At 41.0% G+C, this 13,367-nt stretch overlaps 1 protein-coding gene across 3 annotated transcripts in view; it reads right to left on the bottom strand.

Moving 5' to 3' along the window:
• Positions 1-912: 912 nt before the first annotated feature.
• LOC133622555 (signal peptide, CUB and EGF-like domain-containing protein 3) overlaps positions 913-13,367 on the bottom strand; it is a 236,710-nt gene continuing 224,255 nt past the window's right edge. For all 3 annotated transcript variants that reach the window (XM_061985394.2, XM_061985402.2, XM_061985388.2), the window contains 7 exons: positions 6,538-6,699; positions 6,296-6,463; positions 6,053-6,214; positions 5,792-5,989; positions 5,557-5,709; positions 5,381-5,460; positions 913-2,710 (listed from right to left, as the gene is read on the bottom strand). In XM_061985394.2, coding sequence (XP_061841378.1) covers positions 2,558-2,710; positions 5,381-5,460; positions 5,557-5,709; positions 5,792-5,989; positions 6,053-6,214; positions 6,296-6,463; positions 6,538-6,699 — 1,076 coding nt within the window. In that variant the 3' untranslated portion in view covers positions 913-2,557. The remainder of the gene's footprint in view (positions 2,711-5,380; positions 5,461-5,556; positions 5,710-5,791; positions 5,990-6,052; positions 6,215-6,295; positions 6,464-6,537; positions 6,700-13,367) is intronic.

Below are 13,367 nucleotides of genomic sequence, written 5' to 3'. Positions count from 1 at the left end.
CCTTCAGTAGATAAGGCCCATTGTGTGTTAATGTCCTGTAATTCACATGGTGAGTATGAAAACCTGCAGAGCTGCTTCCTGTTTCCAGTCTTTACAGTGTGCTAAGCTAGCCAAAAGCTTACTGCAGGGTTAGCAACGTTTTTCCTAAAACTATACATCATATCATGGCAAAACTTTTCTTTCTTTCATTTTAAAGTTAAATTATAATACCCTGTTGCGGTCATTGTTTTGAAATCACAAAAACTATTCTTTTCATCTACCAAACACCAAATGCTTACACACACACACACACACATGTATATATATATATATATATATATATATATATATATATATATATATATATATATATACACACAGGTAAAAGCCAGTAAATTAGAATATTTTGAAAAACTTGATTTATTTCAGTAATTGCATTCAAAAGGTGTAACTTGTACATTATATTTATTCATTGCACACAGACTGATGCATTCAAATGTTTATTTCATTTAATTTTGATGATTTGAAGTGGCAACAAATGAAAATCCAAAATTCCGTGTGTCACAAAATTAGAATATTACTTAAGGCTAATACAAAAAAGGGATTTTTAGAAATGTTGGCCAACTGAAAAGTATGAAAATGAAAAATATGAGCATGTACAATACTCAATACTTGGTTGGAGCTCCTTTTGCCTCAATTACTGCGTTAATGCGGCGTGGCATGGAGTCGATGAGTTTCTGGCACTGCTCAGGTGTTATGAGAGCCCAGGTTGCTCTGATAGTGGCCTTCAACTCTTCTGCGTTTTTGGGTCTGGCATTCTGCATCTTCCTTTTCACAATACCCCACAGATTTTCTATGGGGCTAAGGTCAGGGGAGTTGGCGGGCCAATTTAGAACAGAAATACCATGGTCCGTAAACCAGGCACGGGTAGATTTTGCGCTGTGTGCAGGCGCCAAGTCCTGTTGGAACTTGAAATCTCCATCTCCATAGAGCAGGTCAGCAGCAGGAAGCATGAAGTGCTCTAAAACTTGCTGGTAGACGGCTGCGTTGACCCTGGATCTCAGGAAACAGAGTGGACCGAGACCAGCAGATGACATGGCACCCCAAACCATCACCCAACCATGCAAATTTTGCATTTCCTTTGGAAATCGAGGTCCCAGAGTCTGGAGGAAGACAGGAGAGGCACAGGATCCACGTTGCCTGAAGTCTAGTGTAAAGTTTCCACCATCAGTGATGGTTTGGGGGTGCCAAGTTACACCTTTTGAATGCAATTACTGAAATAAATCAAGTTTTTCAAAATATTCTAATTTACTGGCTTTTACCTGTATATATATATATATATAATTTTTTTTTTTTTTTTTACAATTTTGACTTTTATGTCTCTGCACTATAGCAGTAAAGGTCCTCTCTTAACATTTCGTAAAATGGGCCTCCCAAATTATTTTTTTACGTCACATCTGAAGCGAATTCAAGGTGTGATATTTGTGTTTATTCATTGCACTTTTAGTATCAAGGTAGAATGAGGGGCTGCGGATCTCGTGTACAAAACAACCTTTACCCTTTTGGGCCCTCTTTGGAAGAGCTGTCTGCACTGGGACAGACCAATCATGACTTGAAGGACTTGGTGGTCTTTGGATTTGAAATGGGCAAGATTCTGGGATTCTGGGGTCCTGTTTAACAAAATCAACCCTTGTCTTACTTTTGTTCATTATTTACAAGAATGAAGTATCTCGAGATTCCATTTGAAACCTTGAGACTATGAAGTCAAAATGAGATGGAAAAAAATTAAAGTGACCTTTTACAAGAAGCAGCAAACATCATGTCCCTCTCCGAGACACATTCCACATCATCTCATTCCTGCGGCTCTCACGGTTATTAGTTTATTTTTTTCCAAAAATGTCCTCTGTGTTCCTGGAATGATTAACCACCTTTTTTTTTTTTTGTATTTGTTTTAAAGTCGCCTTGGAAAAGAATAAAAAAGAGCAACAGAAATTCTGGGCGGGATGGAAAAGGCTGCTGCAGTATAGACAGCACAGATGAACTGTTTTAACAGTAAAACTGCTCTAAGAGCTCAAACATAGTAAGGCTTTAAATGAGGTGGAACGCAGCTGCGACATGAATTAGTTAGCAACTGCTCCTCCTCGAGGACACACACACTCAAGCACACACACACACACACGCCATGACGGAACCGGGATTACACAACACTTACAGTCATACTTAATGGTCGCAGTCGGAGCTGGAATTCAGATCAGTCATTTAAGCAAATACAACAAGCTCTAACACAACATCACTCCTACTGTCTCAAACAGACCATTCTATCCTTTTTTACGGTCTCATTGCACAACACAATAGAAACCGAACCCACTCACATATTCTACATGACCACGAAACGCTCATGCTCGGTGGATCTGTGCAGGAAAACTGACAAACAACACAAATTATTATGCAGGTTTGTCCATTGAAATTAACAGAAGGTCAAAAAAAACAACCGAGTTGTATATGTTGAAGTCCTTTAAGAGTTGCGGGATGTAGCCTGTAAGAGGAGAGGGGTGTTAACTGAGGTGGAGATGCGTGTTTACTTGTATGGTCGCAGGAAAGCAGAGACTTTGCTGCTTATGAGACGTATGAAGGAGCGAGGAAGCATCTCGTTGGACTCCCGAGTGGTGTACTTGAAGTAGTTGTTTGGGTGAGCCAGCACGTCAAAAAGAGTCTTTATCAGTTTTTTGTCCTGGAACCAAAGAAGTACAAACCGACATTAGCGCTTGAAACACATTTTTACAGGAAATAACACATCTTTGTTCCTCATGTAAGCCACAGGCAACAGTGAGTCCTGCATCTGGTCAGATAAAATGACAAAAACTAAAAATATTGTACCAGATTATCGAAAGTTTGGTCCAGTTATATAGTATACTGTAACTGTGAAGCAAGGATATTCCACTAAATCAGGGCCGTTGTGTCCTTGGCAAGAAAACTTCATCCACTTTGCCCAGAGTGCCAACTACACTGGTGTATGAATGTTTGAGGCTTATACACTATGTTGATACATTAAGACAATTCAAAAATATGCTAAAATCATGGCTACTTGAGAATCAAACTTGTAAACATCGTGATTAATGTTTTTGTTTTTTTCTGCTGCTTTGTGCTACTTGCCTGCTGCCAGTGTGTAATTGTTCAAGCCAAATATATAGTGCCTGTGCTGAATGTTGCCGTAGATGTGTGTGAGATATTAATCAATTGTTCTACTATTTTAAATAGACTTTTAATGATTGTTGTTTTGCTTGTATACTGTTTGCTCTTGCCCAGGGACTATGGTTGGAAACTAGCTTTGTAGCTAAAACTTGCGCATTTACAGCAATGTTGAACAATGTGCTGTGTCCCTGTTCAAATAAACTAATACAAACACTGTTTCCATATGAGTTGGGAAATTGTGTTCGATATAAATATAAACGGAATACAATGATTTGCAAATCCTTTTCAACCCATATTCAATTGAATGCACTACAAAGACAAGATATTTGATGTTCAAACTCATAAACTATTTTTTTTTTGCAAATAATAATTAACTTAGAATTTCATGGCAGCAACACGTGCCAAAGTAGTTGGGAAAGGGCATGTTCACCACTGTGTTACATGGCCTTTCCTTTTAACAACACTCAGTAAACGTTTGGGAACTGAGGAGTCACATTTTTTAAGCTTCTCAGGTGGAATTCTTTCCCATTCTTGCTTGATGTACAGCTTAAGTTGTTCAACAGTCCGGGGGTCTCCGTTGTGGTATTTTAGGCTTCATAATGCGCCACACTTTTTCAATGGTAGACAGGTCTGGACTACAGACAGGCCAGTCTAGTACCCGCACTCTTTTACTATGAAGCCACGTTGATGTAACACGTGGCTTGGCATTGTCTTGCTGAAATAAGCAGGGGCGTCCATGGTAACGTTGCTTGGATGGCAACATATGTTGCTCCAAAACCTGTATGTACCTTTCAGCATTAATGGCGCCTTCACAAATGTGTAAGTTACCCATGTCTTGGGCACTAATACACCCCCATACCATCACAGATGCTGGCTTTTCAACTTTGCGCCTATAACAATCCGGATGGTTCTTTTCCTCTTTGGTCCGGAGGACACGACGTCCACAGTTTCCAAAAACAATTTGAAATGTGGACTCGTTAGACCACAGAACACTTTTCCACTTTGTATCAGTCCATCTTAGATGAGCTCAGGCCCAGCGAAGCCGACGGCGTTTCTGGGTGTTGTTGATAAACGGTTTTCGCCTTGCATAGGAGAGTTTTAACTTGCACTTACAGATGTAGCGACCAACTGTAGTTACTGACAGTGGGTTTCTGAAGTGTTCCTGAGCCCATGTGGTGATATCCTTTACACACTTATGTCGCTTGTTGATGCAGTACAGCCTGAGGGATCGAAGGTCAAAGGCTTAGCTGCTTACGTGCAGTGATTTCTCCAGATTCTCTGAACCCTTTGATGATATTACGGACCGTAGATGGTGAAATCCCTAAATTCCTTGCAATAGCTGGTTGAGAAAGGTTTTTCTTAAACTGTTCAACAATTTGCTCACGCATTTGTTGACAAAGTGGTGACCCTCGCCCCATCCTTGTTTGTGAATGACTGAGCATTTCATGGAATCTACTTTTATACCCAATCATGGCACCCACCTGTTCCCAATTTGCCTGCACACCTGTGGGATGTTCCAAATAAGTGTTTGATGAGCATTCCTCAACTTTATCAGTATTTATAGCCACCTTTCCCAACTTTTTTGTCACGTGTTGCTGGCATCAAATTCTAAAGTTAATGATTATTTGCAAAAAAAAAAAAGTTTATCAGTTTGAACCTCAAATATGTTGTCTTTGTAGCATATTCAACTGAATATGGGTTGAAATTGATTTGCAAATCATTGTATTTCGTTTATATTTACATCCAACACAATTTCCCAACTCATATGGAAACGGGGTTTGTAAATATGAAAACTAATATTCTTAATCTCAATGGGACTTTCCTGGGCAAACAAAGGTAAAAGTGCTTTTCTGCATGTAAAACTATAATTATTTTCTACAAATAGTGTTAGGAACACATTAATTGGATTTGCTTTATTTCTTATGGGAAAAATGTAATCTTTTTATTCGTATGATTCGGTCTTTGTTTGACCTTTCAGAACTACAGAAACTGTGGTACCGCTCTATTTTATTTGTGTCAATATAGTAATTGCAAGGTTTTGGGTGGAGGATCTAATTTGTGCGGACCAGGTGGGTTTGTGTTGCAGCTGTGCCAGTATGATAAGGTATTTATTTTGTCTGTGTGAGAAAAATCAATAAACTAAACCAGAACAGCGTGCACTGCATTCATTGTCATTCCCGAGTATAAAATAATAGATGACAGGACTAACCTTGAGGATTTCTTGATGGTTTTCTGAAGCGTAAAGTCTTCCATCCCGTACTATGTCCTCGACCAGCTGCTCATAGTCCTCTGAAGTGAGGGACAACACAGAAGCACAATCACTCCTGGTCCCCTCTCATGAGATAAGTTAAGAAGTGACATGTTTGTACTGAGCGCTTCACCGACCATCATAAGTCACGTAAGGGATCTGAAAGCCTCTGGCACTGTTGGCCTCATTGGACTTGAAATTAATCCAGAGGCGCCTGGAGCGTGCTGTGAAGGCAATAGGCCGTTCATATGTCTGACACGTCTCATAGGTGGTGATGGATGTAGCTGACCCTTGCAAGAGCATAGAAAGGACAATGATGAATCTAGTTTGGAGACATGGCGGCTCCTTGTGCCCGCGTGTACCAACACTCACAGTTCTTCCTCATCACCAGCACATCTCCGCACTCATCCTCTGATGGCAGGAAGATCTCCGGCACCACAATCAGGATCTTACGCTTGCTGGGCGGGTTGATGTTCCAAATGCACTCCACATTTGCCGGGTAATTTCCCGGGTAGTTTGGCGACTCGATGTAGCCCATGAACTCGCCCATCTCGCCTCCACATTGCCTGTCTAGACATACAAACCCAACAGGTCAGAGTGAAAAAGGGCTAAAATGGCTATTTTTAGACTCACTCTTGCACTGTGAGACACTGGTAGCGCCATCAAAGTCGGTGGTGGTGTTCCCAGGGCAGGAAATGCAGTAGTTCTGCCTAAACTCAGTCTGATAGGTTCCAACTGGGCAGCGGATACACCTGTGCACTGATGTGTTGTAGTAATGGCCTGGAGAACACTGCACTGCAGCGCCATTGAAGACGCACATGAAGTCAGCAGTGATTTACACCATGTTTTTCTTTCTTGGCTTCTGTGCACTCTCACCTTTGACTTCACAATCGTGGAAGGAGCTTGCGCCCTCACGCTTGGTGCTCAGTCCTCCCCCGCAAGGAAAGCACAATGTCCGACCCAAATCTGGCTGGTATGTGCCCTGAGGACACGGTTGACAAGGCTTGAAGCCATCGCCTGAGAAGAACCCAGTGGGACATTGGCCTGTGGCGTGCAGATAATCAGAAGATTCACAGCAGGAATATTTACGTACAATCTGGAAGTTAGATTTTTGTTACCTGCACATGAGGAAATATTTCTTGCCCCGACAGGACCGTGGCCGTCACTGCCCGGACACAGGTCGCATGCCAGCTGGCCCTCCCTCTCCTGGAAGGTGCCGGGCGGACACTGAACACAACGCTCCTGCTCACCGTGGTAGTATGAGCCAGGCAGGCATCTGACTGAAAAAAACATCCACAATAGCAAACACTACTTGTTAACTCCAAATGTCGAACTTATGTACAATTGTATTAAAAGTTAGATGAAAACAGCTTGCATCTACGCTAAGCTTTCGTCCTTCAGTCAATTTACTATAAATTGGCATTTTTTAAATTGTATGACCGAGAGATTTGATCAATAATGTCTGTGATATATATTGGAATGGGTACCTTTTACATTTAAATTGATACAGTACAAAGTCTTTGATAATTGGGAATTGATACCAATACGCAGCGGTAGCAATTTCTGGTACTTATGTGTGTGTTTAAATGTGTTAATAAATGTTATTTGTAAAAAAAATATTGTAAGTTCTAAGACTTTTGGAAATAATAATGCGACATATTTCTCGTTAATTAAATATGTGGTCATATTAGAGCAGTGCTGATAATTTATTTTCTGTTACGCCACCTCAAGGGGGAAGAAAACATTACCCCCAAGCCCCACTCTACGCCCCAACTTTAAATAGTATTATTTGTCTATAAAATTGTTATAGAGATATAGAATTTATAGAGCACAATTTGTACAAAAGGCAATTCAAAGTGCTTCACAAAAAAATAAAAGGCAAATTCAAAAAAGGATAATCATTAGAATAATCATAATTAAAATTAAAAACATAATATCAAATCATTATATACACTATTATACCGTAATTAAAATTAAAATCAAATAGTGCAGATAAAATAATTTCAGTTGTTGTATGGACAATTAAATTAAAGTGTTTTCAGCCTGGATTTTATTTGCCAATGTTGAGGCTTGTCTCACATTTCCTGGAAGACCATTCCAGATTTTAGGAGCTTAAAACTGAAACACACCCTCACCCTTCTCTGTATAACATTGTATCCTTATCAAAATAAAAGAAAACCTATAGATGACTTACAAGATAGAAACAATAATTGATTACCATAGTTTTGTGGTCTGTAACAGAAAATATTTAATGTGCATCATTTAGCCTGAAAATCATTTTTTGACAGACTTGAACCATTTGATACTGAAAAATAAAATCAATCAATCAATAAATGATAATATATTCAAATTTATCAGCAACATTAATAGGAGCACAACATATAACACATTTTAACCTACAAAACAAACATCAACAAAAATAGTTGTTCTCTTCTCTCCAGAGCTGCCAACGTATTGTGGTAGAGGAGTTTGAGTGTCCCGAGCTATGTTGGTAGGGTTTCCCAAGAAAAACAGGTCCAGGGTGAGAGACCAGACAAAGAGCAGCTTGAAAACCTCTATGAAAAGACAAAATCAAGGACCCAGATTTCCATCGCCTGGATGCATCACCAGAGCCCCACTATAGAACCAGGCCTGGCGAGCAGCCTGGCTCGATTGAGTCTGACTCACTTTGACGCACAGCAAGGGCTCTGGAACCAGTCCTCTGGAGAGGGGCTGGACTCGCTTCTATTCTGGCGTTACAAGCAGTGAGAGGCCAGGGGCAGCCCAGGGGCCCCAGGACACCCTAGGCCGCAGTTTGATGATCAACTCCTCAGCCTTCTCGGTAAGTTTATTCAAGTGTACTGGAGAGGTGGCTATACCAGATAGTCGAACCTCGGATTCAGGAGGAGCAGTGTGGCTTTCATCCTGGTCGCAGAACTGTGGACCAGCTCTCTACTCTCAGCAGGATCCTCGAGGATGCATGGACGTTTGCCCAACCGGTTTACATGGGCTTTGTGCACTTGGACAAGGCATTTGATCGTGTCCTTTGGGAAGTCCTGTGGAGAGTGCTCAGAGTATGAGGTATCGGACCGCCTGATTGTAGCGGTCCGTTCCCTGTACGATCGGTGTCAGTCCTTGGTCTGCATTACGGATTGGACTCTGCCAGGGCTGCCCTTTGTCACCGGTTCTGTTCATAACTTTATTGGACTAGGTGCAGTCACGGTGTTGAGGGGATCCAGTTTGGTGGCTGCAGGATTTAGGTCTCTGCCATTGCGGATGATGTGTTCCTGCTGGCTTTATCTGGCCAGGATCTTCAGCTCTCACTAGATGTGTTCGCAGCCGAGTGTGAAGCAACTGGGATGAGAATTATCACATCCAAGTCCAAATCCATGGTTCTCGCCCGGAAAAAGGGTGGAGTGCCATCTCCGTATTGGGGATGAGATCTTGCCCCAAGTGGAGGAGTTTAAGTAACTCAATGTCTTGTTCACGAGTGAGAGAAGAGTGGATCCTGAGATAAATGACGGTGTCTGCAGTGATGCAGTACTGTATTGATCCGTCGTGGTGAAGAAGGAGCTGAGTCAGAAGGCCACACTCTCAATTTACCTGTCAATCTATGTCTTTATCCTCACTTATGGTCATGAGCTTTGGGAAAGGCAAGATCACAGGTATAAGCGGCCGAAATGAGTTTCCTCCATCAGGTGGCGGGGCTCTCCCTTAGAGATAGGTTTAGCAATTCTGTCATTCGAGAGGAAAGGAGTAAAGCCGCTGCTCCTCCACAGGAGCAGATAAGGCGGTTCGGGCATCTGGTCAGGATGCCCACAGAACGCCTCCCTTAGGAGGTATTTAGGGCACGTTCAACCGGTAGGAGGACACGGGGAAGACCCAGGACACATTGGGGGGAACATGTCTCTCAGCTGGCCTGGGAACGCCTCGGTATCCCTCGGGAGGAGCTGGAAAACGTGGCTGGGGAAAGGAAAGTCTGTGCTTTTCTGCTTAGACAGCTTCCCCTGTGACCTGACCTCAGATAAGCGAAAAAATATGGATGGATGGATGGCAATTTGTGCAATTTTATTCATAAAAACAAGAAAGTCAAGCATTGCAGCACACCCTCCACTGTTTGAGAAGGACTGTATTAGAGTAACGTTTACTGGCATATTGGCAGATTGACTTGAAATTTCTCAAACCGGCGTGGCTCGGTTGGTGTCAGCAATTTGAGGGTTCCAGGTTCGATCCCCGCTTCCGCCGTCCTCGTCACTGCCGTTCGGTCCTTTGGCAAGATACTTTACCCACCTGCTCCCAGTGCTACCCACACTGGTTTAAATGTAACGTAAATAATGGGTTTCATTATGAAAAGCGCTATATAAAAATAATTCACTTCACTACAATGCGCTCTACAAAACTCCCACTGTAACTTTAGGGTGTTTAGCTGAATTGCCATAAATTTGGTACACATCTTGTTGTCTGAACACTCAGTTATGCAATGCGTTTGAATGCCTCATCGTGTGAAAAGTGCTTGCCCAGCTCAATGAGTACAGTGTGTTACGTCGGGGTCGCATGGTTTGCGGTGGTCGTTTCCCCAAGATGCAGAAGGACGTCAGGAAGCAGCGTGCAGGTAAGAAGGTGATTTATTCCAATACCAAGGCAACAATAGGAAACGAAAAACATGGCAATGGCACGGGAAGCTATGGCAAAGCTTAACAATAAGACTTAGCAAAAACAGGACGAAGAAGCTAGTAATTCTAAACTCAAATAAATACCAATGTAGGTGTCACGTGTTGTGCACAAGACTGCCAGGCAGAGTGTGGCGCGAGGTAGGAATAAATAGCTCTCTGATTAGTGACCAGGAGCAGGTGAGTGTCCCGACCACTAATCAAAGGCAGTTGACAAAAATCAGCACCCATGGCAACTAAGAAAACAAACAAGGGTGCTGAAACAGAACTAACTAACAACTGAGGAAATACCAAACTAAACAAAACGTGACCCGGGGAACGGATCATGACACAGTGTATGTTGTTCTTGCACAGGCACAAGGAAAGGAGACAAATATTTGTTTAGAAAAACAGACTTTTTTGAAACGTTAGAAATTAATCCCCAACAACCCTGTAATTAGTCAGATTAAAAAAATAACTGACACCACTAATTATCATATATTAAACAGGTGAGAAATAATTCAGAGTAAGATGTTTACGGACATTTAACACTGAGCCGTGCTGTCTAGTTGTTATTTTTAAATTCTTACACCCGTGTGTCTCATTAGCAAGTACTTCACTGTACTGTATTATACAGTTTACTTTGCATGCAGTTGCAATTCCAAGACGTTAGATTATAGTAGTGTATAGACTATGGTGTGTTATCTTAGCCAGGAAGTAGGCTTTACCATTAAGTTTAATGTGGCAGTCTTTTCTTGTGTTGAATCCTACAAAGTGTTGATACTGTAAATTGTGTACTCCTGAGCTTTAAGTTTTTCTCCCCAGCTCTGTAGCTATGGCATCAGCACTAGTTGACTAAGTAGTTCTTTGCTAAGTAGGTGTGGACTCGAGTCACATGACTTGGACTCGAGTCAGACTCGAGTCATGAATTTGATGACTTTAGACTCGACTTGACAAAATGTAAAGAGACTTGCAACTCGACTTAGATTTTAACATCAATGACTTGTGACTTCACTTGGACTTGAGCCTTTGGACTTGACACTACTTGCTACTTTCCCCAAAACCCAAAGATTAAAAAGTTATTTAGAAGCGCTCCGTAGCTTTCATTTTGTACGTGTCTGTCTATCTATCAGCGTGTCTGCTGCTTGTCAGGGTGTGTGCTCTCAGTACAACAGCCAATCAAATTAGATCTACGTTGTTTTCATCCCACAGTCTTCACCCAATCAAATTGCAGGACAACCACTGAACAAGAGTTGTCAAACAACGCGCCAGTGAGAAAGATTTATACCAAAGTTGGTTTCGTTCAGGTATAACAACTACGAATTGGTCAATAAAAAACGAATTGCAGTACGCAAAACATGCAGTTCGAATAGTACAGACGGAGACACAACAACTTCCAACTTCGTTTGACATTTGAAGATGCACAAAGAAGGGTAAGTTTTGAATGTAAGCTAACGTTTATTGGCTAAGTAACGTGACTTTTATTTGCTGTGTAGTTAAGTAAGTGAGGCTGTAAACTCACAGCTAACGCTATAACCATAAACATCTTATAAGTAGACGCAGCATCGAGCGCTACTGCCTACTGGTGCTGACGAGACGCGGGGCCGCCATCTTGGAGTGGTGATCAGTGCAATTCATTTGGCAGGAGCAATGAACTGTAAGCGCAATTTAATTCATCTTACCTCACTGAATACCACTGATTTTCACGCGTTTTTTTGTCATACGTGAAGCTATGATAAAGGACACATGTTTTGGCGTGTTTTATTATTCATAGTTTGCTTAACAGTAATAGAATATTCTTATATGCTATAAGTGACCAGACGTCCGAGATCAAAACTGGGAATAATCCCAGAGAAGAGGGAAAAAAACGGTCAGCTATTTTTAAATTGAAGAAACAATATGATTAGGTTATATATACATGCATATATCCTACATAAACAATGTATGAAAACATTATGTATCTTAGGGACCTATAGACTGTATCTCTGTTGCTGCAGCAGCAGAGAGTTTATTCTGTCTTGACACTTTGTATTGATATTTTCTATTACATTCTTCCCTTAAATGATCATGTTTACAGTGATTGTTTTATATGTATTTTTTATGTATGTCGCTTTGGATAAAAGCGTCTGCCAAATATTTAAACACAATATATATAAACACCTGAACGTCTTTATAGCAGCTAAAACCACCAATCTGTTTCACTGGATTCAGAATAAAACCAAATTCTGTCTTACCCAACAATGTTAGTATTTGAATATTGTTACTTGAAGACTTATTCCTGGTTACAATTATACTGTTAAGAAAGCATTGTCTTATATTTTGCCTAAAATGAGAATGCATCGTAATCAGTGGCGGCTGGTGAATTTTGTTTTAGGTGGGGCTGAAAGTTTGTAAACCAAACCCCTGTAGGGGGGTTATCCTCCCCCGGAAGATTTCTTTGTGATTTTCACATACAAATATTGAAGATCTTTGCTCCTTATCAACTCTGTACTAATATTCTTTTCACAAAATACAACCAATAGTACGTTAATGTCAAATCTTACTTGTGAAAAGTAATCCCCCGATTCCTATTTTCAACAGTCTGCTCATTTGAGCAGGAAAACGCTGAACACCAGCCCGGCATCTTTGTTTTCTACCTGTCAACTGTCAGTTTAGGCTGCTCGCCGGCTCCTCATCACCACTTCAAGATGGCGGCCAAATTGCTCGCGTCACAGCAACCAATGCTGCGTCTACTTATAAGATGTCTATGGTTATAACGTCATTGCAAACACGTCAATCTGTTGCGTCCACTGCAGTTCGCTACCTTATTCATACTTTTTGTTAAGTGATTTTTTTTAAGCAGGGTTGCATAACATTACGTTAGTCAATGTATCACACACAGTAACATAACGTTAGACGGCGATCAGCAGCACCGCGTATTTTAGTCACCTACAAAAAGACAAACAGTCAAATAAAGGTCAGTTAAAATGTATACTATATTAAGAATATGTGTACATATTGCATAGGGCCCTGACATCTAAAAAGTACCAACTCTGTTCATTGTTATGTTCATGTATTTGTTATGTTTTTCATGTGTACGCACACATCAACACACATACAGTAAGAGATGAGATCAATGAGATAAGGTAAGAACAGGATAGAAACTGCTGTGGAACTAGTTACAAGGCAATATGCCATGGAAATACAATGTTAACACTTTTGTGCAAATAAGTACAGTTGCACTTGTTTTTTCAAATGTGTTTATTCTGTAAAGGAATGAGTTCAATGTTTAAAATGACTGGTTAATAGTGCTATTATGAAGTGCAAAATCAGCACTATTT

This window comes from Nerophis lumbriciformis, linkage group LG01, assembly GCF_033978685.3.
Source record: "Nerophis lumbriciformis linkage group LG01, RoL_Nlum_v2.1, whole genome shotgun sequence".
NCBI lineage: Eukaryota > Metazoa > Chordata > Actinopteri > Syngnathiformes > Syngnathidae > Nerophis > Nerophis lumbriciformis.
This window is presented reverse-complemented; position numbering and strand designations above follow the sequence as displayed.